Source organism: Maniola jurtina, chromosome 19 (genome assembly GCF_905333055.1).
Source record: "Maniola jurtina chromosome 19, ilManJurt1.1, whole genome shotgun sequence".
Taxonomy (NCBI): Eukaryota; Metazoa; Arthropoda; class Insecta; order Lepidoptera; family Nymphalidae; genus Maniola; species Maniola jurtina.
The window spans coordinates 10181701-10209372 of record NC_060047.1 but is presented as its reverse complement, the minus strand read 5'-3'; the positions used below and the strand labels follow the sequence as shown (position 1 = coordinate 10209372).

General features: G+C 35.7%; 1 protein-coding gene across 1 annotated transcript; it reads left to right on the top strand.

The window, feature by feature from the left end:
* The first annotated feature begins 493 nt into the window (after window positions 1–493).
* Window positions 494–21613, top strand: LOC123875308. The gene is made up of 8 exons (XM_045921059.1): window positions 494–646; window positions 6153–6360; window positions 8228–8311; window positions 8776–9008; window positions 9542–9755; window positions 15921–16016; window positions 16941–17170; window positions 21530–21613. The coding sequence occupies exons 1-8, from the start codon at window positions 524–526 to the stop codon at window positions 21611–21613; spliced, it is 1272 nt and encodes a 423-aa protein (XP_045777015.1). The 5' UTR covers window positions 494–523.
* The last annotated feature ends 6059 nt before the right edge of the window (window positions 21614–27672 follow it).

Below are 27672 nucleotides of genomic sequence, written 5' to 3'. Positions count from 1 at the left end.
CATTTATTTTTATGAATAATAATTTTTGGTTTATATCGGAAAAAAATCTCACTAAACTCACTAAAGCAAATGTCAATTGCTTTAACGATGAAGAAAAAGATCGTGAGGAAACCAGCACGCCTGAAAATTCTTCATAATGTTTGCCAAGGTGTGCGATGTCGGCCAATCCACACTGAGCTGCTAAACTCTTTTCAGACTGAGAGGAATCCATACTCAGTTTGCCGCTGATGGGTCGAAGATAATGATATGGTGATGAACCCCTGATTTAATTCAAAGACCTTCAAATGAAGACCATATTTATAAAAGTAAAGTAATAATAATATTAAAACTAATCACCAACGAATCTATATTACCTACTGACTCAGTATTGATGAATTGGTACTCCGTGTATGTGATTAGCAAGTATTTCGGCTTTGATAGATTTATTGATAAGATTTTTGTATAAAAGTGGTATATAAAGGACTATATCGCCATTTTGCGGGGCTATCTTAAGTGCAGTGTATAAACAAAACATGACCTGACGATGTCCAAAATGATTTTTTTAGTGATTTTTGTAGTTTCTGTAGGCCTAAGTAGTGCTCAGTTGGTCCAAAATTTGAAGTGCGATCCTAATATTAATTTAGTGAACAACTTCAACGTGACAAAAGTAAGCTATATTTTTTTCTACTATTTGAAGCTCGTTTTAATTGTAAGTCGTAGTAGGTAATGTGATTTAGATAATGTTTTTATCATCTTCTAATGTTTCATCACCGTCAGTGAATGGCGGACTGACAGCGTCGTCAGCATCGTCGGCACCCCACATGCCTTTGAATGAATGAATTAATTAATGATTTATTCGATAAAATGTAGGTACAATATGTTGAAATAATGTCTGATGAGCGTTATACATTTTACCACAGTAACTGGTGTTTGAATATTACCTTAAATTAAATTAAAAGTCAAGACTAAAATATGGACTTCGTCTGTGTTGGTGTTAGCTGGCGGGCGTACTCTGCTTTTTTGGAGTGTTTTTTTTTGTTAAAACTGACTGGAAAGCGCTCTAAGGCGGTGCCGTGCGTGTGTCGGCGAGCGCCGGCACAGACGGGGTCCATACTTGTATAGTTTAACTAACTTGTTACAAATAACTACAAACTTGACATTGGCTAATCTTTGTAAAGTCAGACGAGAGAGGAAAAAAAAAGACTGAAATATTAAGTTAAGAAAGACATACATAGACTTTACACAAGCAAAGTTTAAAATAATAGTTAAATAAAGATTAAACATGTCAACATTATAAAAACCATAGTATAAAAACTCAAATCAATTATTGTTAACAAATCAAAATATCCTTGTCTGTTAGGTAGTCCTTAATGTTACAGTAATTCTTATTTATTAACAAATTATAAACTCTATTTTTAAATATCGTCAAAGGCTTCTCTCTTAGAACATCAGGTAGTTTAATTGTATTATTAAACAATACAATTGCCATGCAATACGCACTTTTACTTTTCAATGCGCACTTTACTGGGTATCGAAGTTTTTTCAAGTGGCTCAGGCGTTTTTGATCCTTAATTAAATAATATATTTCATTTTGAAGCCTATTTATAATAGTACAATTTGGAATCTTACACAATATTTGAATTATCTATTTGATAACTGAACAACAGTTTTTATTTTATCTTTTCAAGTGGAACTGTTCTTACTTGAACTATATCCGCGATATGTAGAGTCACATTTTCAACATTCTGATCACTGAAAATTACCATGACTAATATTTTAGTGGGTAAAATATTTACTCGAACATTCGAAAATCGATCTATCTGCGTCGTGATAAGAATTCCAACAAGAATGTTACACGTACAAAAGTCACAATAAATTTTTACTTAAGTATCGAGTGGGGTGTCAAATGAAAGAGGAGAAAATTCTGAGTTCATGAATATAAATATACTACAACATTAAAATATACCAAGCGACAGAAAAACAATTTTACTAACATATTTCAGCGTTTATTAAGACGATCGCAGTCGGGTTTTAGTTTTCAACTTTACCTTGTTAAAGATTTGATATTCAATATTATATTGGTTAAATCGGATATTACTCGTATATTGGTGACATCGAATTATTGAATAAGGTGCGTGGTGTAACATTTCTGCAATTTACCTACTATTACAACTTATAATTTTAATTAACCGTGTTTATATATTTTTACATTTTTATAAGCTTTGTATACGTATTTTCTCTATCAACAATGTTTTCTTGAGCATAATTAGTTTCTCCGGCATTCTGAACCAGTGGTAAATTATTTCAAGATACAAAAACACTTGTAAAAGTTTATTTGAATAAAAATCTATTCTCATCAATTTACTGCCTATCTATATGATCATCTACAATCGGTATATAAAGATTTTTCAATCTTTTTACATATTATATTATTATATATTATTTATTAATATATATTTGCACTGTTAGAAGGTTAATCTTAATTGGTAAATTCTGTTTACTCAGGCTTTATGAGCAATTTCACACATTAATTACCATTAGCTGTATTAAAATTAGTATCATTAGCATCATCTCAATCTATCACCGACTCACTACTAAGCACGGGTCTCCTCTCAGAATGAGCAAGGTTCAGGCCGCAGTCATGGCGACTTTCTACACAATATTTTAGTTGATCGTAAAAGCAAGTACCTAATGTTTACTTGCCTAGTAATATTGCCTACTAGCTGACGCCCGCGACTTCGTCCGCGTGGATTTAGGTTTTTCGAAATCCCGTGGGGACTCTTTGGTTTTCCGGGATAAAAGTAGCCTATGTGCTAATCCAGGATATTATCTATCTCCATTCCAAATTTCAGCCAAATCCGTCCAGTAGTGCGTGAAGGAGTAACAAACATACACACACTCACACACACAAACACACACACACACAAACTTTCGCCTTTATAATATTAGTAGAAGTGTGAAGTATGATGCCCGGGAATAAACCTTGCCCCCCCCCTTCCTCCGGATGTTGATAAGTATATTGCAAATATAGCCTATCGTTTATGATGCCTAAAGTCGACTTATTTGTTGGTTGTGAAGTATTTATTATCTTACTAGCTGATGCCCGCGACTTCGTTCGCGTGGATTTAGGTTTTTCGAAATCCCGTGGGGACTCTTTGGTTTTCCGGGATAAAAGTAGCCTATGTGCTAATCCAGGATATTATCTATCTCCATTCCAAATTTCAGCCAAATCCGTCCAGTAGTGCGTGAAGGAGTAACAAACATACACACACTCACACACACAAACACACACACACAAACTTTCGCCTTTATAATATTAGTGTGAAGTATGATGCCCGGGAATAAACCTTGCCCCCCCCCCCTTCCTCCGGATGTTGATAAGTATATTGCAAATATAGCCTATCGTTTATGATGCCTAAAGTCGACTTATTTGTTGGTTGTGAAGTATTTATTATCTTACTAGCTGATGCCCGCGACTTCGTTCGCGTGGATTTAGGTTTTTCGAAATCCCGTGGGAACTCTTTGGTTTTCCGAGATAAAAGTAGCCTATGTGCTAATCCAGGATATTATCTATCTCCATTCCAAATTTCAGCCAAATCCGTCCAGTAGTGCGTGAAGGAGTAACAAACATACACGCACACACACTCACACACACACACACACACAAACTTTCGCCTTTATAATATTAGTGTGATGTGATGCCTGGGAATAAACCTTGCCCCCCCCCCCCCCCCCCTCCTCCGGATGTTTATAAGTATATTGCAAATATAGCCTATCGTTTATGATGCCTAAAGTCGACTTATTTGTTGGTTGTGAAGTATTATCTTATTCATTTTATTAGGTATAGGTACACAAGGCAATCTTATCACCAATGATAAACTATTTTGATGCCATATTTTTTCGAATTATCTCGTGAGCGCAGGCTTAATGAACTGAATTATTATTAGCATATTTTATTAATTATCGTATAATTTGAAGAGCTTAGCTTATCTGTTTGAATTTGAATCGAATTTTGATGATATTCGCAATGATTATATTTAATTTATCTGCTTTGACTTGATGATAACTGTCTATGCCTATTCAGAAATGATAATTTAGAATTTAAAAATAATAAATTCATGAAAACACAAACCGCAACAGTGAAAAATTTCAAAATTTTCGCTCTTTGGTAATTAATGTTAACAAAGACAGTATGTGTTGATATTAGTGCCACACCTCCAACACTCTATACAAGCGAACTGATTTAACTACCTATTACTACTACCGAAACACCGGCCAATCCACACATGAATTTTGTATGTGGGAATCGGTAGCGTCTGAACGAAGCCATCTAACACCAAACGGCTATTTTAATGCCGTTGTACGTTGATCGTGGCTACATCTACGTTTAACGGGAAACGCTGTTGAACATCGCGTTGAGGGCCGTTAATGTGGCCGGGACATAAAAAACATACACCCACGCGAACGAAATCGTATCATCTAGTACAAATATAGCATTATACCTACCTTTTATTATTATTTTAACACGTAGTGTAAGTTAGTTAACTTGACAAGTTACACTGATTGTACGAAAGATATCATGCTATTGTTTAACTAGTGTTACTAAAACAAAAGCATGCGAATGATAACCTGTGCAAAAGGTTACAGTTCATTGGCCTACATTTAAACAAGGAAAGTAAATACAGCAGAAGTTTGAGCTTATCACTTTGCTATTTTTAACCCCCTACCCAAAAATAGGGGTATTATAAGTTTGACGTGTGTAGGTATCTGTATATCGGTGTATCTGTCTGTGGCATCGTAGCTCCTAAACGAATGAACCGATTTTAATTTAGTTGTTTGAAAGGTGGCTTGATCGAGAGTGTTCTTAGCTATAATCGAAGAAAATCGGTTCTGCCGTTTACATACATACATAGACTGCTAAAATCATAACCCTTCCTTTTGGCTTTACCGTTGTCGGGTGAAAATCTTCAATATCTATTCCATTAAAATATTTTTCTCCTCCTTATTAAATGGCTTTTGGTTTTTGTGCCAATAGGTACAGCATGATTTACATCGCTAATGTCACGTAGTTTTTGCGATCTGAATTTTCGTGTCTTGCTCGCGGTGCGATAAAATTTATTATATAATTTTCCTTTTTTATTTCATTTTTGCAGGTATGTATAACCCATACATACCTGCAAAAACGAAATAAAAAAGGAAAATTATTCCATCAGAAATGAATGAGTAGGTATCAGAAAGAAAAATGTTAATTTTTAACCCCCGACCCAAAAGAGGGGTGTTATAAGTTTGACGTGTGTATCTATGTATCCGTCTGTGGCATCATAGCTCCTAAACTAATGAACTGATTTTAATTTAGTTTTTTTTGTTTGAAAGGTGGCTTCATCGAGAGTGTTCTTAGCTATAATCGAAAAAAATCGGTTCAGCCGTTTAAAGTTATCAGCTCTTTTCTAAATACTGTAACCTTCACTTGTCGGGGGTGTTATAAATTTTTAATTTACACTTGTTAACTAAACTTTTTCCTTTTTTCTTTCTGTCTTTCTTACATCATATTTTTTTATATTACGCATAGCGTTGATTTTCGCAGGCCTCATATAAATGTACCCACTACCAAAACATTTCTCAAAGATAAATTGTCTGTAGATAAATGGTTAGTTTCGAGAACCACGGAACTGATAACTTCAGTTTTTTCCGTTTGATCTTTCACAAAAATATTGTTTATCAGTGAACATTGTATAGTTATCATTTTCGTTTAATTAAGTTGCTGGATTTGCATCATAACTCTCTTATCGGACCGGAATTTTTCATTTTTAGAATTAAGTTAGTCTTTATAAGTTTTACAAGATAAGGTTGAAAACTAAAACCCGACTGCAATCGTCTTAATAAACGTTGAAATATTATCGTAAAATTGTTTTTCTGACGCTTGGTATATTTTAATGTTGTAATACGTTTATATTTATGAACTCCGAATTTTTTCCTCTTTCGTTTGACACCCCACTCGATATAATAGCAAAAAAAAATTTTGGAGACCCCCACTTTTTTTCATGTAACATCCGTTAGGTCAATTTTTTTGGTATATGTCTATTTCTATGTCTAAGCCTATATCACCCGGCCCATAAAAGCCCATATTTTCAGGTAATTCCACCCGAGTCATTCATTTTCTTTTGTATTCGTAGTTTCTCGGAAAATGGCACGTGGTCCGACGCACAGAGAAGCCTGGTCATCCAACGGAATGTTCACATCTGGAAATCGTGAAGGAAAACGACCAGATACATTTACATGACAGAGTTGTCAACCAGAACTTCCTGGAAGAAGTGAAGAGCCCCGCAACCCACCCTGCTGGCACAGCAAAGCTCAGTATTAATAGAGTGAACTCCAATGAACGTAAGTAGTTCCTTCTTTTTTTCTGGTTGCAAAAACCCCAAAATTTCCCAAACCGAAATTGCACATAGAGGATGTTATAAAGGTGTGGAAGAAGTGAGTAGTTGTTTGAAGTGAGAGAAAGTTTGATGTATATTGTTCAAAAAGTGTACAATTGTAATTACTTTGAATAAAATATTTGACTTTGACTTTGACTTTAGCCTCGCTACTCAACATGAAGGCACAGCAAAGCTCAGTATTAATAGAGCAAACTCAAACTCCAATTTAAAGGAAAGTAGTTCCTCCTTCTTTTTTTTTGGTTCGGAACTCTAAAGTGCCAAGAGTGTTACCTACATTGTGTAATGTTAATTTGGAATTTCCATACGTAGGTATGGGAATTCCAAATTAACAAATTCTTAAATTAAAAAATTTCCAAACTATTTCTTCTTATGTTATGGAACAACTAGTTATGTAACTACGTAACTACCTATCTCAAGATTCACTGGAATTTATTCCAGTATTGATATTGGAATTCGGCAGCTGCAATGCGATCAGAATTTATCACCTATTTGGGAATAGTTACCTACTTTGCAAGATAATGAATACTTAAATTGAATACTAATATAGGGTTTAAGTAATTAATATTCGATCCAGAGATAAGCTGTTTTTTATCTAGGTATTGTATTGCACAACATTTTGTATTTATTTCAAAGCAAGTTAAGTCTGATAAAAAAAAGAAGTTAGAGATAATTAAAGTTCAACCAGTCGCAGCAGCGCAGTTTTTTGTCCGATGGCAGGTAGCCCTTATACAAAGAATTAAAAGCTTAATTTGATATAATCTGCTTAAAAAAAAGGCAAATCTGTATGGTGCAACATGCAGCATGCGACATGCACCACCCATCCTCACACTGCTAAACATGCAGGAAAAGCCAGCCCCAAGCAAGCCCCAGGTATTACCGCACAATTCCAACAGAACACACTCCTCGCTCATTTCACTCCAACATTCGAGCATCCTCAGGAGTTTTTTTTTTTTTTAATCTTTATTTTTTTGGGACTTTTGTCCGACACGGACACGCCAGCCCCATCGTAACCTAAATTACAATTATAATTACATTCTAAATAACATAGTGGAATGCAACAGATACAAGTGGAGAGATATTACTTACTGCCTATGCAGAAATACATCAATAATAGACTTGAATCCTTCTGCTGTCGGTGTACTTAACAGACTCGTAAAACTACCTATGTCAAATCTATTAATGCTATATCTCTGCACAAGACTCTCTCTCTGCACGCCGTACCTGCTACATTCTATTAGTACGTGCTATGTAGACCTTACAATGCACAATTGCAAAGTGACTCTTTTAGCGGATTATAGCAAATTAAGCTTTTGATTCTTTGTATATCATGGAGTTCCGCAAAGTAACACCTGTTTCCAGCAACAAGTTAGCCCTTGACTGCGATCTTACCTGTTATAAGTACCTGCTAAGATGAAAATGAAAACAATGGAAAGAAAACCAATGTCCCTAAACGTTTGTTATGCGTATCGGTAGTATTGTAAGTAGGCACCGTAAAGCCTCCCTGTACCATCAGACGTTATGAAGCTTGCTACACCAATGCTGCTGTTTACACTTAACAGGGCTCTCTCCGTCACTTACTCCATACAATCGTAGTTCCAATTTCATTTGAATATTAAGCAACCAAAGTCCATGAAATTTTGCAGACATATTCTAGAAATTAATATCTGTTCCTGTGGTGTTTTAGATTTTTCTAAAAATATGTAGTTTTAAAATTACAGGGGCAGAAATAAAAATATTTGTATGTGAATTTTTAAGACCGCGTATGTACATTATTTACATATGTAAATAAACAAAATAAAATTTATTTACAGCCACCGACTTTTGGATTCTGTCAACGGATTACGAACATTTCACTCTTGCTTATGCCTGTGAGGATGATGGTCCAGCAAGAAAAGGTATTTATAGTAACATCCTATATTTTGTCCAATTACTAATTAAGTACCTCGCGCCATTTTCAAATGTTGTTTTTAGGGTTCCTTATCTCCAGAGAATTAAAGGAACCCTTACAAGATCAAAACCTATAGTGGACTTCCCGTTGACCTAAAATCATGGGCAGGTAGTTAGGTCTTACAGCACAAGTAAAGGAATAAATCTGAAAACCGTTTTGTGGTTACATCACAGAATAAACAAATTAAAATATTTTTTAATTTTCAAAGTACGACAACTATACCAAGTGGGGTATCATAAGAAAGGGCTTTACTTGTACATTCTAAAACAGATTTTTATTTATTTTTGTGCATAATAGTTTTTGATTTATCGTGCAAAATGTCTAAAAAAATACCCGAGTACGGAACCCTCGGTGCGCGAGTCCGACTCGCACTCAGCCGGCTTTTTTTTAAATTTCTTGATTTGTCTACAGTAACCATATGGCAGTTGGGAAGAGAACCATCCTTCCCCACTCCAGCGATGGATACCTTGATGAACCAGACATTGTCCACATTGCTTGACATCACCACAACCAATCTCATTGCTGTGGACCACTCGGAAACAGCTTGCAGAATACTGCCCGATATCCCCGCTGGACAAAATGTCATATTACCTGGACAATGTGATCCGAATATGCCTGTGGTACAAAACTTCAACGTTCCTGCGGTAAGTCTTTTTTTTAAAGTATATAAATATCCATCTACACGCACGAAACTTTTTACGTCATCATTCCTCATATGCATGGCTTAAGGTTTGGAATACTCTTCCGCGATCTGTGTTTTCTACCAATCCGGGCATCTTTAAAACAAGAGTGAATAGGCACCTTATAGATAAACGCGCCCCATCTTAGACCACTTTCCAATTAAAACAAGTGTAAATTAAAAATTTATAACACTCCCGACAAGTGAAGGTTACAGTAACTAGAAAAGATCTGATAACTTTCAAACGGCTGAACCGATTTTCTTGGATTATAGCTAAGAACACTCTCGATTAAGCCACCTTTCAAACAAAAAAAAATAATTAAAATCGGTTCATTAGTTTAGGAGCTACTATGCCACAAACAGATACACACGTCTAACTTATAAAACCCTCTTTTTGGGTCGGGGGTTAAAAAAAGAACTTGTTTATCTCTATTTCAAAAGCTTTTCTATTTCCACTTCTATTTAAACTGATTCAGTAATAAATTAAAATGCTTGCAGTTCTTGGGAGAATGGATCGGTATATCAAGTTACTACTCTGCAAACCAACTTGGCGCATGTGGCCGAGCAAAATATACACTTTCTGAAAGCGCAGTAGTCGTCGAAAACAGTATGGTAGTCAATCAAAAGCTGGAAGTCATCAGAGGCAGAGCCGTCGTCAATACCCCGGACGGCAGCGCTAGGCTTCTAGTGACATTGGAGGTTAGACCTGGAGGTAAGTACAAGAGTGTAACCAGAACTTAGCGTTATTATTATACTAGGCTGAGGCCCGCGACTTCGTCCGCGTGGATTTAGTTTTTCGAAATCCCGTGGGAACTCTTTGTGTTTTCCGGGATAAAAAGGAGCCTATGTGCTAATCCAGGATATTATCTATCTCCGTTTCAAATTTCAGCCAAATCCGTCAAGCAGTTTTTGCGTGAAGGAGTAACAAACATACACACACACACATACAAACTTTCGCCTTTATAATATTAGTGTGACTATACCCTAACACAATCCAATGCCAATAACCATTTGTCTTATCTTGTAGTTTGATTGATTTAGTATTTTTCAAACCCGCAATGCATACCGTGCAAAACTCGGGTCAATGCCCCACCTACGACGCGGCATTGACTTCGGGTGACCTATTTGCGGAACGTTCATTGACCTCTAGCGTCAGTCAGACGTTTTATTTGCAATATATTGTGAACTTTAAACAGGATTAATTTACAGGATTTAAAAAAACGTAATTTTTTTGTAGTACCTACCTTATCAGCAGGTACTCATAGTCATCAGTACTATCACCGGCCTTCGTTTTTGCTAACGTTCTGGTTACATCCTGTATTTTATTTTAAGTAAATTCGATTTAAACTTCTTTATTTCATGCACGAATATTCCGGATATTCGTGCACGAAATAAAGAAGTTTAAATTGAATTTAAACTTCTACTGTTTGGAAAGAAGATTCCAGTCAGAAAGGCTGGCAAGAATTTCAACAGTTACTCTTTAAAGCATGAAAAATGTTAGATACAACATGTAACAATGATTTTTAAGCTTATTTCGTGGTTTACCGACATTTTATATCGTAGATGTATGTACCCGTTATCTTCAACATGAAACACGTAACAATATTATTAATGTAATGATTTATTATACAACTTTATCGAGGATGGATGGGTGCAAACCCGGTTGTTTTGCAATGCAACTTTGTCATTAAGGAATCAATAATAATATGACCTCAAATTAAACAGGCTTTTACACATTGTTTAAATTTGTGTAATGGCAAATCCAAAAATTCTTACGGAACTATTTATGATCACACTATCACGCTAATATTTTAAAGGTGAAAGTTTGTATGTGTATGTGTGTGTGTATGTATGTTTGTGTGTATGAGTGGATTTAAGTTCTCAAAAGTCCCGTGGGATTCAATTTTGAGCCAAATCGGTTCAGTCATCGTGGCGTGAAGGAGTAACAAATATTTAAACTCATGCACGCACTTGACCAGTTTTTGGGACACTATTAACAGGGCTCTCTCCGTCACTCGCTTCATACAATCGTAGTTCCAATTTCATTTGAATATTAAACAACCAAAGTCCATGAAATTTTGCAGACATATTCTAGAAACTAATATCTGTGTCTGTGGTGTTTTATATTTTTCTAAAAATATGTAGTTTTAAAATTACAGGTGCTCAAAGATTTGTATGTAAATATGTTTAAGACCGCGTAACTTTGAAACCGAAAATTTTAACAGAAATCTGGAAAACCACAGACATAGATATTAGTTTCTAGAATATGTCTGCAAAATTTCATGGACTTTAGTTGCTTAATATTCAAATGAAATTGGAACTACGTTTGTATGAAACGACTGACGGAGAGACCCCTCTGCTAGAATAGCTGGATGATTAGGCAATTAATGGCCAATTAAATTTTAAAATCCAATTTATATAGGCTAAAGTGTTAAAACAAAGATGTTTTCGCAAGACAATAAAATAGTAATAATATTTTAAATGTTACATGCAAATAGCAGATATGCTAAATAGTAATAATAATAGTGGGTTTTTGAAATGCATGTTTTGTTGATTGCCTTACCAAGTGGCTTTTAGAAGAGCAAAAAGTTTATTATGCCTGATTTATTTCAAACAAAATCTAGATTTAAGGAGAAGTCAAACATCCTACGCCTCTATAAATTTGTATTTTTCTGTCTATATAGTCAATAAGAATTGTAAGGACTTAATAGCCCGAGGTCCCATTGTATGATAATAGGTATATTTGGCCATGTGTTCAATGCTTTTGGATAACATTCTTTTAAAACTTGAATAGACACACCGGCATCTGTCTACTTAAAGGAAAGTAAAGTTATACTTTTTAATTTAGATGATTAATTTAAATATAATATACTCACTAATTAGATAATACGAAAACTTAACCGATCTTCCATGGAATTATTTTCAATAGTGGACCTACTCCTAATTTTATTAATATTTTTTTTAGGTTTTTATTAATTTTTATTTTTATCTCGCCTTTTTAGACAAGCTTCTGCGACTAACAATGAATTATGAGTGACGTCATATGCAAATGCATAATAAAACTAGTATTCAAAGCTCTTTTTATGCCTACATTTGCACAATTAATGTTAATTTTATTATATACTGGCAGCGGCATGTAAATGTCTGTTTTTGCACTTTCGTGTCCATTTTAAATAGGTACTTAATTAAAATTTTATAAGTCAAAACAAGTAACTTGCCTAAAAGCTATATTTTCTAAAGATTTGGTATTTCTGAGGCGTATTCCTCATTTCTGACGATCAGGACTTCCCCATTAGGTAAGCTCATTATATGGTAAGAAGAGTTTTCCTGGTAGGTATAGGTGGGCGTGCTCTCCGGGGCACGGAGAAAACTAAAATTCCTAACTCGGATCTCCAAAATCGATCACCCATCTAGTTACCTACCTGGGTTATCTCTGTATACTTAGTTCATAGTTAAGTTAAATTGCCTACATTCTACACAGTAAATCCATTCCATCAGCCTGTATGCGTCCACTGCTGCATAGGCTTTTCCAAGAGCGCGCCACCAAACACCGTCCTCCGCCTTCCTCATCCATCCGCTCCCCGCCACTTTCTTCAGGTCATCAGTCAAGCAGGAGGTCGTCCTAAACTGCGCTTACCGGTACGCGGTCTCCACTCCAGAACACGTCTGCCCCACCGGCGGCTACATACTTTGAATAGAAGAGAATAGTTTTTTTTTTTTTTCAAGTAAACTTTTACAAGTGCTTTTGAATCGTCAAAATAATTTACCAGTACCTACTTAATAGATACTACTACGATATTACCTGGGTAATAACTAATCCTAGTCCTAAGGTTGCCTGGCAGAGATGTATCCTGCTTCCATCTTCTCCTTATGTATGTATTATTGGCTAGGTATGTGTATCTATGTATGTATGTAAGTATATGTACCTTATTGCACCACAAGACACAAATGACAGGTTACAAAAAAGAAAACTTAAAATGTAGGTACAAAAAGGCGGTCTTATAGCTAAATAGCTGAGCCTCAATAGCTCAACGGTTGAGGAGCGGACTGAATTCCGAAAGGTCGGCGGTTCAAACCCCACCCGTTGTACTATTGTCGTACGCACTCCTGGCACAAGCTTAACGCTTAGTTGAAGGGGAAAGGGGAGTATTAGTCATGATTAGCATGGCTAATATTCTTAAAAAAAAAAGGATTTCTTCCAGACAAAATAATGCTAGGGAGAAAACGAACAAATAGACAGTGGGAGGTGGTGTAGATATATAATAAACCTAAATATACTAATAGCTAAATAAACAAAACCATATAATACTATATTACCATATTAATACACTAATTTATACAGAGATAAGACTACTCAGGTATAATATTATACATATAAATATGTAGATTTAAATATTAACTATGTCGTTACTGATGATAGCAAAGAGACAGGTAACATTGATCCTTGACGTCAGTTTTAAATTTATTAAGAGGGGTCTCTCCGTCACTCGCTCCATACAAACGTAGTTCCAATTTCATTTGAATATTAAGCAACCAAAGTCCATGAAATTTTGCAGACTTTAGTTGCAGAGAATTTAGTTTCAAAGTTACGCGGTCTTAAAAATTCACATACAAATCTTTGAGTGCCTGTTATTTTAAAACTATGTACATATTTTTAGAAAAATCTAAAACACCACAGGCACAGATATTAGTTTCTAGAATATGTCTGCAAAATTTCATGGACTTTGGTTGCTTAATATATAATTGAAATTGGAACTACGATTGTATGGAGCAAGTGACGGAGAGAGCCCTGTTAAGGGGCATGAGACCGGCTTGCCCGCGAAATTCAAATTTAATTTGGTTTTTTGCAATTTGTAAACTAACTTGAAAAAGTCTAGTTTAAGAATTTAATTGAATTATCGACTATTCTCACAAATTAGTCGATACTTTAAGTAATTTCTTAAACTGGACCTATTCAAATAAAGATTTTTATATAAACCTGTGTGGATGATACTGCCACTGTCGGAATCAGAATGCCATAAGCCTACGTTGTCGTATTAGTTTACAAAATGCGAAAAACCAAATTAAATTTGAATTTCGCGGGCAGGCCGGTCGCTTCGCCCTTAAGGGATTCAGCACGACGAATTTGCATAAACAGATGGCCTTGATCATGAAGAAAAGAGGACGCTTCTAAAATCAATGAAGGAAATACTAAAGTGTTTCGTCCGATGTGTAGGTGTGTGTATCTAGAATTATGTGTTGTGGTATACAAATAAAGAGTATTACAAATTATTATTAGCAAAGCGTATCAGTCCATCAATGCGTTTCTTACACTCTTTGACGGTAAGGAGTTTATACATACCCGACTCCAAACAATTGTATTTTGGGCTCATTTGAATATCAACCAAACCAATCAAACTCAAAGAAATTATGTAGACACAATCTAGAAATTAATATCTGTGTCTGTGCTTTTTCAGATTTCTGTAAAATGTTTAGTTTTAAAGTTACATGCACAGCAGGTACGAAAAATTTATGAGTCGTATCTACTATCTACATGATTATTCTTAATACTTAATACTAGTGTTTTACAAAGCAGTTTTACGATTATTTACAGCGAATAACTAGGAAGCCTCTCAGGCCTTAGCAATCAATTAGTTATAAAAAAATATGGCGCAACTTATGTTTCGATTTATATTTAAATGAGCCTTTTTATCTTTTATCAAGTTTATTCAATTAAGATGGCTAGATAATGAAAACTAAAGTTGATCGCACATTTAATGGCACGTGCTAAATCTACGCCCCATAAAGGAGCCAGTTCACGTTGACCTAACGACTCCAGCTCAATGAGTTAGCGAGTTCACGTTGACCCAACGACTCCAGCTCAATGAGTTAACCAGATCAGGTTGACCTAACAGCCCCACCTCAATGTGTTAGCCAGTTAACGTTGACCTAACGACTCCAGTTCAATGAGTTAGCCAGTTCACGTTGATCTAACGACTTCAGCTCAATGAGTTAGCCAGTTCACGTTGATCTAACGACTCCAGCTCAATGAGTTAGCCAGTTCACGTTGACTTAAAGACTCCAAATCAATGAGTTAGCCATTTCACGTTGACCTAACGACTCCAGTTCAATGAGTTAGCCTGTTCACGTTGATCTAACGGCCCCAGCTCAACGTATTAGCCAGTTCACGTTGATCTAAAGACTCCAAATTGGATACATGCCGGGCAACATGTAAACGCCGCCGTATGCAAATTGCTGAACATGACAATATCCGCCTCAGCCCTCGATACGACGACGCGAGCATTTTATTACTCGTATGCCTATGCACTATTTCTAATCCATACTAGTATTATAAATACGAAAGTGTGTCTGTCTGTCTGTCTGCTAGCTTTTCACGGCCCAACAGTTTAACCGATTTTGATGGAATTCGGTACAGAGTTAGCTTACATCCCGGGCACGGACATAGGCTACTTTTTATCCCGGAAAATCAAAGAGCTCCCACGGGATTCTTAGAAAGCTAAATCAACGCGGCCGAAGTTGCGGGCATCATCTAGTTTGAAATCATTTTCATTTGGTGATATTATTATTTTTCCTCACAGTGATTTTTCCCGAAAAGTGATTTTTCAATTTCCGCACTTATAATCGTGTGTTTACATTATTTATTTTAACTAGGAATTATGATCAAGATCAAAATAATCGATATGAGTTCGATCAACAAAGTGGTAGCAAGTGTCGAATTATGAAAAGGCTTTTCAAGTGATTTTTCATATGCTGTCCTATATAATGTGATTTATCACTATACTATTTATTTAATTATTATTTAATTAGAACGGACATTTCAGTCCAATTACACTATGAATCCTATTAGTTTTTAATTTGCAAATTTATTTTGTTACAGTTTTCGTCGACTCTCCGTTGTGGGTCCTGGCAACAGACTACACCAATTACGCAGTTTCGTATACTTGTTTGAATCTACCTAACAACCAAAAACAAGGTAAGTCAAAGTCAAAGTCATTTATTCACATTATTTGTACACTTTCTGATTGTCAAACAATGATGTAGTGGTGATAATAATAATTAATTACGTTAACTTAAAACTAAAGCTAGGTTAAACTAGGTTAAAGTGTCCCAGTGGTGGGTCTGCCGAGGCGGACATCCGCTGGCGGAGTAACGAGGTGTTTACGGTCCCTTGTGCTCCGTCATTAGCGGTGGGATGGATCTTCGTGAGGTTTTTAGTCGGTAGGAGTCCGACATAACCACTGTGCTCCCCCGTGGTCGGTGGTATCCATGACGGCTTTTCCTCACGAGAACTTAAAAAAAAAGGTTAACGAAGTAGGCTATTATTAGTATTAGGTTTAATCCAAAATATTTCATCATGATCATCATCATCAAGCCATCGCTGGCTCACCACTGAACACGGGTCTTCTAGAGTAAATTGAAAATTTATAACACCCCCGACAAATGAAGGTTACAGTAACTAGAAAAAAGCTGATAACTTTCAAACGGCTGAACCGATTTTCTTGGATTATAGCTAAAAACACTCTCGATTAAGCCACCTTTCAAACAAAAAAAACTAAATTAAAATCGGTTGATTAGTTTAGGAGCTACGATGCCACAAACAGATACACACGTCAAACTTATAACACCCCTCTTTTTGGGTCGGTGGTTAAAAAGCCATATACCTAACTTTGAGTTAGAGGTGCGTGCCCGGGATCGAATCCCTGACCTCCTGAGTAGGAGATGGCTTAATCACTAGGCTTACTAGGCTATCACGGCCTAGATTTACTTACTAACAGTTTATTAGGGTTTACTGTAAAACGACATACTTTCCTTTCAAGTCAGTAAATATTATGTGGGTAGGTATATTAATATTATAATTTCAGGGGTGGCTCTCTTCTAAAATCAATGATATTTTCAGTAAACGCCTGGATCCTAAGCAGGACACGCCAACTGACGAACGCAGCTCAGCTTGACGTTGACAGAGTGATAAGCAGCGAAGTTGACCTGAACAAGCGTTATTTCATCGAGGCTGACCAGAGCGAACAGAGCTGCTTCTACTACCCTGAGCCCGTGCCCCAGCAACCAGTCGTCTTCCGTGGACGATGTGACCCCAATATTCCAGCCATGGCCAATTTCAATGCCGTAGCGGTAAGGACAAACAATTTTTTAAAAGATTTTTAAGCTTTACCCGACCACGATTTAGTGGTCTACGTTTTAGTGGTCTAGAACCATCTTCGCAATATTGCCTTTCTTATGAAACGGGTTTGGGTCACATCGGTTAGATGGTTTCAGAGTCTATTACGGACATAGGTAGAAATATTTTTAGTGTTTTATATCAAGTTTTATATATGACTAGAGGATGCCCGCGGCTTCGCTCGCGTGGAGTTCGGTTTTTTGAAATTACGTAGGCACCCTTTAATTGTCCGGGATAAAAAGTAGCCTATGTCCTTTCCCGGGATGTAGCCCATGTCTGTGCCAAATTTCATCAAAATCGGTTCAGCGGTTGGGCCGTGAAAACGTAGCAGACAGACAGACAGACAGACACACTTTCGCATTTATAATATTAGTATGGATTATTCTTTCAAATGAGGAGATTCATAGGAGAGCCAGATTAACCAACATAGCTCAACGAGTTGCGAAGCTGAAGTGGCAATGAGCAGAGCACATAGTTCGAAAAACCGGGACCCAAGGTGCTAGAATAGTGACCTCGCACCGAAGAGTGCAACGTTGGAAGACCTCATACTAGGTGGACAGACAATATCAAACAAGTGTCAGGACGCCGCTGAATTCAAGTGGCTCAAGACCTACAAGAGACCTATGTTCAGCAGTGGAGATTTCAATCCGTTGAGCCTCAATAGCTCAACCGGTAAAGGATTGGACTGAAAACCGAAAGGTCGACGGTTCAAACCCCGCCCGTTGCACTATTGTCGTATCTACTCCTAGCACAAGCCTGGCGCTTAGTTGGAGAGGAAAGGGGAATATTAGTCATTTAACATGGCTAACATTCTTTTAAAAAAAAATGATAATGATGATGAAAGCACATTCTTTAGAAGAGTGTATTCAGAGCCCGTTCCATACAAAAAAAAGTTTGATTGTGTTATTTGAACTCAATCAATCTCAATACAATTTCATAGACACGCTTTACTGATTAATAACTAGGTAAGTAGGTAGGTATGTCTGCTGTAGGTCAGAATTCTGTAAAAATATTATGTAAGTAGTTTCAAATATAATTAAACAATAATATTATAATCAATTTTTTTTTTGCCCATGATTCGAAATCATAATAAACATTATCTAGTTTTGTTTGTCTACTTTTCCAAGCATGTTTTATTGATGATTAAACGAACTTACCTGAAGTGAAGTTCTATCCCAATTATACGAGTTGCTTCGTCCGAAGAGATTAGGTATACATTGTAGTAATACGTCAAAGTATTGCCTTTCTACCACTTGTTTGAAAGCAGAAAATCTGCACTTCTATTTTTTGTATTTTTTGTTGGTACCACTGGAGCGTTCCCATCTCATTTAGTTGAAAGCCTGCCTGGAACATTAATATTTCACTTATCAGGGGTCCTAGGGCTGGGAGGGACCTAATCTCTTCGGACGAAGCAACTCGTATAATTGGGATAGAACTTCACTTCAGGTAAGTTCGTTTAATCATCAATTATACCTCATTGCTTCGTCCTTTGAGATTAGGTATACATTGTAGATTTTGAAAGATAGTGAAATATTAAAACACTTCTAGGTTTAATAATATTGTATTTATATTATCAATTTTGACAAGCAAAATAAAGCCAAAAATAAATAAAAGATATTATCATAATTACGGTTACTTCATCCGTATTTAAGTAGATACTTAGTGATTTTTATAATCACTGTATTATAAGTAAAAATAAAATACTTTTAAAGCTGCTGATTCAAATTTATTTTACTTAAAATAAATTTTAATCAGCTGCTCAGTGTTCCAGATTGATTTATGAATAATAAATAATAATAAATAATAGGAGTGATAGAGCAATCTGATTAGATTGATCACATTGAATACCTCTACGATAAACTCTGGCACACAGCATAGAGTTGCCCACGCTAAGGCCGCTGTATTTCGTATTAGGTATATCAATATTGATACCTTTACTGTGAGCTGCGGAGGTAGCTGCATGCCTGACGGAATAAGCGAAAAAAAAAAAAAATATAGAAGTATTATATTTTTATCCACTGACTGATACTGTTCGTAGATACCGATTTATGCGGACTCTTAAATCTTACTATTGTAATGGGGCATTTTTTTTTTTTTTTTTTTTTTTTTTTTTTCGTAGGGGTTACATTCTATCGATGTATTCTAACAATGTTTCTGCTGGATAAAGTTATCTTCGGTGAATGTTTATTAGAAAGGAACATTTAGGCAAGGTTGAGCTGAATCTGGGTATGACGATCTTGTTAGGTCATGTATTTCGACTGATGTTTGTTAAATTAATATTATTATTAACAATTACACTACGTATCTAAATTAATTTTCAAAATATGGTTTGCACCTTATGTGTAATTATACCAGCATGAGTAATGTGACGTTAATCAAATATTCTAAATTCAAATTGTTATTTGGATTCCAATTAACAAAAATTCTAAAACTATGGACAGATCTCATGGTATAACAACATCAAATCTTGAGAGTGGAGGACGATGAAAAAACAGACGTTACTCTCGAACCTAGGATCAACGATAGAGCTGAGCCATGGCTGTGTTTTATGAACCCATCAAGCTTATAGCCTGACCGGCTAATTCAGATAGACATTTTCATCGGAGTTGACGCTTCATAATATACAATATACCTTTATTTCAGGACACAGAGTTCGTTCTGTCGTGTGCACCTATTTTTTTTTTTTTTTTTACAAAAAACTAACCCAACACCATCTTGCGAAGTTGATCATAATATATACAAAGATGACGGTGCTACGCTCCTCTCTACCTAGTAGTACCGTCTTGATAACTTCCATGCAACCAACATAATATGCAATCAACAGGGTGGCTGAAACAGATAATGCATTATCATTATGTCTAAATTGAATTTAGAACCGAACAGGGAAGGCTCTGAAATGGTGGAAACCAGGGTTTTTTTTTTCCTTTTTGCCAAAACCAACATGTGGTTGCCCTAAGGCTGGTACTATTTATTTAAATACATGTTCTTCTAGATCCCGTTTCCCTTGATAAGATCTTCGTGACTCCGCATTTCGTTGTTTTTTAAAACTAATGTATGAAGCGAACACAAATCTCCTGTGAGCTTCACAGCATAGTTATAGATTTTGATATTCTCGTAAGAAGTGGACATCTAACTCCATCTATATAGTTAAATAGGAAAGAGAGCACTTTATTGTCTTACGCAATAAAATGCCCTTTTTTTTTCTTTTTTTTTTTTTATAGATTCCATTTTCTGAAAACCTGAAAGTCCAAAAAAAAAAAACAGTCAGTAATTTTAGCTACTTCATATGTTTGACAGATTCAAAACTAAACTCAGAATCCACTGGCCATCGGTGGTCTTCTCACAACGTGTCGCCCCTACCCTATATCGTTAGCATCCGAAAAAAAAAAAATAATTCTAGACAGTCTATTTTGTCAAATAGGATTGACTGTCACTTCGATAGATTTTTACCATTATGTAAATAATCCTGCAAAGACTGTGCTGAATGCTGATGTGTCAATGCTGAGCTATCTTAGTGATTTGCATTACACAACAAGATATTTAAAACATCTTTCTGTCCGTTTTTGTAGGTGTACCGTATCTACTTACTAAATCGCGGGTAAGTCGCAGTAAGTCATTAACAACGAGTTTTGTATGTAAATTTAGCTCTTGATTGATTAAATATCATTTTTCTTCAGACGGGTCAACGTATTTTTTTTTTTTTTTAAATCAGGTAATTGCAATATTTGCGCACAGTAGGTACTCGGGCTGTACAGCTCTTTTTTACATTGATGATAAATCTTAAGAACTCTAAAGTATTTATTGTTTGTAAAATAATTTTAGATAACCCTGATAACTTTTAAAAATCAACTATATCTTGTAAATATATGTTATGTATATACCTAGTTGACAAGTAACCCAAAAATCTGAGTAAATACATAAATCACCGGCTTTAGTACTCGTAGTTTTGTAAAGACGAGAGGCGGAAAGTATATTCAGACCAAAATAGTAAACCATTAAATTGGAATAATTCTCGTTCATTTTAAATCGTAGATACTTTCTATAGATAGGTAGTAAAATCTTTTATAACTCCTAAGAAATAAATCTAACGTGGCCATCCAACTATTCATTGATGTAGCTGTAATTGACCTTAATGTTGTTATGTAAGCACCCACTTTAAGAATTTTTCGTTTAAGAATTTTAGACTTATTATAAGTCTGTTATTTCCATTGGATTTATAATAAAAAATGAAAAGAAGGAAACGATCCTTCACACGAATCACATTGTGATAAGTATAACTTCACTAAACATAAAGTCTATGATATTATATTCAGATGATAGGAGACATGCTGGGTCGTGAGATTAAGATACTGGTTTTAGAAATGGAATCCCGTATCCTCTTACCCACAATAGTATGACTGGGTCATAAATTAATTGCCATTAGTCCTAAAAGTAGAATGAACGTTCCTGCGGAACGTACCGGGTGCAGCGACGAGGGTCCCCGGTGACACTGCCAGAGCCAGCGGCGCGGCGACTGTCACAGCTGCCGTGAGCGCGGTGACTTCGTGGGTACGTACTTCGTATATAATCGTTGCTCCCGCTTGTTGTATTGCCGGGAGCGGATGCTCCTGGTTTAAAGTCTGGATAGGAGCCGGTGTCGGCTTCTGCGTTGCAGGAGGTTTTCTTGCGGGTGGGATTATTCATATCTTGGCACCGGATCATAATATTACAAGCCCGAATGTATCGGCTAGCTTCACGCTGTATAAGACACAGTCTATTTCTGTATGAGCTGATCTTTAATATTTTTCTTTATTAAAAAAGAATATGAAGTTTTTTCTTGTCATAGATTCGTTGTGCTGGGTATCGCACATCAGTCTGGCTGGATCTTTAATAATAATTAATTTACGGACTGATCACTTTATTCTAAAGAGAAAAAATGAGTGAGAGCTTCCTCATGAGCATATCCGATAAAGCGAAGCGAAGACTAGTTTTTTCTTGACGATGGCTTAATTTTATGGTTGACGTGCTTGGCTGCGTTTCGACAACAATCATTGGCACTAACTCAGGTTCGAGTTGTAATCCGTCTGTACAATGGTATTTTAAACCATCTACCCTTAACTTTTCTATCAGTAGCGAAAGGGTACATCCTTATTAGAAGACCGCAACATAAATGTATAAACTATATGAAGGTATGAAGAAGGTATTTAATATGTGTAAATCTCAAATGATCTCATTTTTACTCGATAATAGCACTTGATATCTCATGATTCATGTAGACACATTTCATTCACAAATAATAATCAAAGTAAAGGTAATAATATTCCTTTTTAAATGTATTCCATCACGATAATATTTTCAAAGCTTTCGGAATTCCAAATGATGTGAAGGTAACATCCCCATGAGATGTACACAACACCGATTGGAAATTGATATCATTCCATTAGTCTGATACGGAAATAGTCCTAATAACTATTCACAATATCATTAGTAATAGGTAATGTTTTACTGTAAATACCTTCATGGTCTGGGCTTCCAAATGACGTGAAGGTTACATCCCCATGAGATGTACACAGCACTATTGGAAAGTGATGTCATATCATCACCAGTGTGATACGGAAATATCAGCATTTCACTGTTAAATACCTTCATGTTCCGGGATTCCAATTAACGTGAAGGTCACATCCCCACAAGATGTACACAACACAATAGGAAAGTGATGTCATATTCTCAGTGTGATACGGAAATAGTCCTTGCAACTATTCACAATATCCTAAGAAATAAATAACATTTCACTGTAAACACCTTCATGTTCCGGGATTCTAATTGATGTGAAGGTCACATCCCCACAAGATGTACACAACACAATAGGAAAGTAATGTCGTATTTTATTAGTGTGATATGGAAATAATCCTAGCAAATTTTCACAATATCCTTAGAAGTAGGCAACATTTCACTGTAAATACCTTTTTATTTCGGGATTCCAAGTGACGTATCATATATATCATATCACTAGTTTGATTCGTAAACAGTCCCAGAAGCTATTCATAATATGTTTAGAATTAGGTAACACGTCTTCACTGAAATACCTTATGGTCCGGAATTCCAAATCACGTGAAAGTAACATCGCCATGTTGTCATATGTCAAGGTAACATCGCAATGCACAAAACATTAATTGCATAGTGATATCATATCACCAGAAACTATTATAATAAAACCTTATAACATAAAAATATGTAACAAATAAATAAATAAATAAATCACTATCGTTTTGGTGACTACGCTTTTGTAACGTTTTTTAAAACTTGAATAACGTGGTGATCGGCGAGGCACTAAAACGCGAATGAGATGGGAACGCTCCAGTGGTACCAACAAAAAATACAAAAAATAGAAGTGCAGATTTTCTGCTTTCAAACAAGTGGTAGAAAGGCAATACTTTGACGTATTACTACAATGTATACCTAATCTCAAAGGACGAAGCAATGAGGTATAATTTGTCGTTTGACCTTTCCTATTATTTTGCATAGGCATATTATTTTATCTTACATTACTGGCTCATTTTTTTATGTTACTTATTATTTACATAATCACTGCCTAATCAAGTTATTTCGTTATTGTAGGTAGGTATAGTTAAATTGTGCTTTTTAAGACTTTTACTGCTGAGTTTCTTACCAGTTTCTTCTCAGCAAAATTAACCGTGGTAGACCCAGTACTAACCGACAGACCTATTTTTCCCTGCAGAGTGGAGATATTTGAATAAATTATTATATGGTCAAGGCGAAACTAATACACATAAATTATTTAATACAGGAAAATTTGACCTCCCTTACATATTATGTATGCTCCTCAGGTCATACTGAGGTATGGTCTGGTGGGTGATTTCAATCTTGACCCTGGCAAAGTTCTGTCGCCAAGCGATTTAGGGCAGCTAAAATATTATGTAATATTCATTATTTAAGTCTTATATTGTATGCTTCCATAAAATAAATAAATTAAATTAAAGTATATACTAGGTACTGATTAATGAGTTTAGTTAAGTCTCCATACCCTTTATTAGTTTGACCACTTCCATCAGCATCATCACACTTCACACTTAATATTATAAAGGCGAAAGTTTGTATGTGTGTGTGTGTGCGTGTGTGTGTGTATGTTTGTTACTCCTTCACGCAAAAACTACTGGACGGATTTGGCTGAAATTCGGAATGGAGATAGATAATATCCAGGATTAGCACCTAGGCTACTTTTTATCCCGGAAAACCAAAGAGTTCCCACGGGATTTCGATAAACCTAAATCCACGCGGACGAAGTCGCGGGTATCGGCTAGTCATAGAATAATAGTCGGGTTGAAATCTTTTTTTTTTCAGTACATGGGTCTGTGGTACAGCGTCGAATCCTACCCTTCGAGATCTTCAGCTGGGACCTGTAACAACGCCCTCTACACCCTTAGGGATGGTGCTGTTGATGTTTTCAACACCCAAGTCGTAAACCAACAACTCTTTAGCATCAACGGTGTTGCTAGAGTGGCTTCTACTGACGGAAGCGCGAAACTCACAGTCAACTTCCCCACAGTTGGTACAAATTGTAAGTAATTATGTTATTTTAATACCTATCCGAAATTTTATTCTGATCAGCTTATGACGCAACCATTGGATCATTCCGGTAGCAACAAGCTGAGGCAGAGCCCTGTTCAACCATGGAATCTCATGTAATCTCTATTTTGTCCATGTTGGACAGAATAGAGATTTGTTTATTATTTTACTAGAGGATGCCCGCGACTTCGTCCGCGTTGATTTAGGTTTTTAAAGATCCCGTGGGAATTGTTGGATTTTCCGGAATAAAAAGTTGCTTACGTCAATTACAGGGACGCAAGCTACCTCGGTAGAAAATTTCATACAAATTGGTTAAGCGGATGGGTTTTTGGAAATCCCCTGGGAACTCTTTGATGTTCCGGGATAAAAAGTAGCCTATGTCCTTCCCCGGGATGTATTCCAAGTCTGTACCAAATTTCGTCAGAATTAGTTAAACTGTTGGGCCGTGAAAAGGTAGCAGACAGACAGACAGACAGACAGACAGACAGACAGACAGACAGACACACTTTCGCATTTATAATATTATATTAGTATGGATGGATAACAAACCTTAGTTCCAGCTTAAACCACGTGGGTTTATATGCTAGAGTCTTTTCCTGAACTACGCCTACATAATTATACTGAATTTACTATTCTATATTTCTACATACTAATACATAATTTTAAATACCTGGTGCCCGTCAAGTGCCTGGTTCTTAACGAACCAAATTTTTATACTGAGAATAATTTGGTTCGTTTAAAACCAGACACTTAACGGGCATTTAAAAATGTCTAGGTCCTATACCTACTTACTACTTTTTATCATACCTTTTTTTTTAAATTATGTTTGTCTTAGATATAATCGCAAACGCGGTGATGTTGACCTCCTATTCGGGGGGACCAGGGTTTGATCCCGGACACGCTCTTACTATTCGGAGTAACGTAGTTTTAAGCAATCACTAGCTTTAACGTTAATGAAAACATGGTGAGGAAACCTGCATGCCTGAGAGTTCTCCAAAATATCTGTGCTAAGACGTGAGGATTGTCTTACCAAGAGTTCGATAAAATTGATAGAGTCCAAAGAGATTAAACTCACACGGATGTAGGCTGAATGTAGGCTATTATATTTTTGCCTAACAACCTGTTCGTAAGAGTAAAAAGTGTCAATTAATTTGCCGATACACCATGACCTCTGACGATACACAGTGCTAATAAAGATAATAATTTATCAACTAGCGTATTAGGAAAACAATACCTATCGAAGAGTTGTTTCTAAGACAGGTTTTATTACTTAACTGTTACTTAATATGAAAAAATAACTTTTGAACTTGTGATTAGATGTCGCTTAGAAAGAAATAGGTAAGTAAGTGGGTAGTAACAGTCCAATTAAAATAATTTTTCGTACATCATTAATTAATATGATTGTAGACAAACATTTAGCCTAAAATTCAATGCTTTTTACAAAAATCATAAAATTTTAATAATACCATCTGACTGAGAACTAGTAGGTATGGAAATGTCTAAATCTTGCTATAATTCAACAATTCGGGAGGCTACAAATCGGGATTCTAAAATTTGAAGGAAAACTTTTAGAATCGTGATATCTCAGTAATGGAGATTCTTAGAAAATAACCGGCCAAGTGCGAGTCAGACTCGCGCACCGCGGGTTCCGTACTCGGGTATTTTTTCCGACATTTTGCACGATAAATCAAAAACTATAATGCATAACTATTACGCATAAATAAAATTCTGTTTTAGGAAGCCCTTTCATATGACACCCCACTTGGCATAATTATCTTACTTTGAAAGTTTAAACACATTTTATTTATTTTTTAATAGATAATCTTATGATCTACAATTTTTGACAACCAATTTTATGATAAAACTTACCGTTTAGTTGGAAAATGCAAAAATCTCATTTTTGTGAACTTCGACCTTGAATATAAATTTTTTTTTCAAATGTGAGACCGATGGGGACTTTTCACAATTCATTTATATATTGGTGTTCCCAACATTCGTACCAATTTTTAGCTCGAATTTGCGAAATTGCGAGTTATAATTGTATCCTTAAATGGCTATTTTGACCAGATTAAAATATAATTTATATACCATAGTGAAAAATGATATAATATTTTAAACGCCCAATATTATTTTTCCCACAGTGGCTGACTACTGGGTGCTGGATACAGACTACGTTTCTTACGCGTTAGTGTACAGCTGCGTTAACATTGACCAGGACCTACAGCAAGGTAAGCCTTAATTAATCTTAACCACTGGTTAATCAGTAACCACAGACAGACATTCAGTTTTTTTTTATTTATATAGATTCCACACTAATTATGCAGTCTAGCTCGAAAATAAAGCTTACGCTACTGCCACCAGTTGTAATATTTAAAAAACGGTCAACCACGAGTCAGGATCGCTCGCCGAAGGTTCCGTACGTAGAAAGGAAGCGTATTAATAGTTACGAGTATTTACAGCCTCAAAAACAAATCCCTTGTGTTTACGACCGCAACAAAGTTGTTTTTCTAAGTTTTTTTTTCTAAGCTAGACTTCGGTTTATTTTTCTATAAATATCTATTTATTAAAATCTCTTTAAACTATAAAGCGTGCCTATGATAATTCCTTCAGATTGTTCGTTTTGCAAATTTCAGAGATAAAGGAAAGGAATGGCATTTTTTTTAGACATTTTTCTCGATGAGTCATTGCCAATTACAAAATATAAATTATAACATCTTAATTTAGAATTGTACTAATTAAACCATATCATAATAATATTTTGCCCTTATTTTTGCCTCTTTTGCAATTGCAATGATAATAATTGTGTATTTTTATTTTTAACCGACTTCCAAAAAAGGAGGAGGTTCTCAATTCGTCGGAATCTTTTTTATTTTTTATTTTTTATGTATGT

What these genes read in the sequence shown, in the direction of transcription:
- LOC123875308 (XM_045921059.1), top strand. Translation starts at nt 524, where the DNA reads ATGTCCAAAATGATTTTTTTAGTGATTTTTGTAGTTTCTGTAGGCCTA. An exon ending in ACAACTTCAACGTGACAAAA is followed by an intron (nt 647 to 6,152) that starts GTAAGCTATATT and finishes TTGTATTCGTAG; the next exon opens with TTTCTCGGAAAATGGCACGT. An exon ending in TGATGGTCCAGCAAGAAAAG is followed by an intron (nt 8,312 to 8,775) that starts GTATTTATAGTA and finishes ATTTGTCTACAG; the next exon opens with TAACCATATGGCAGTTGGGA.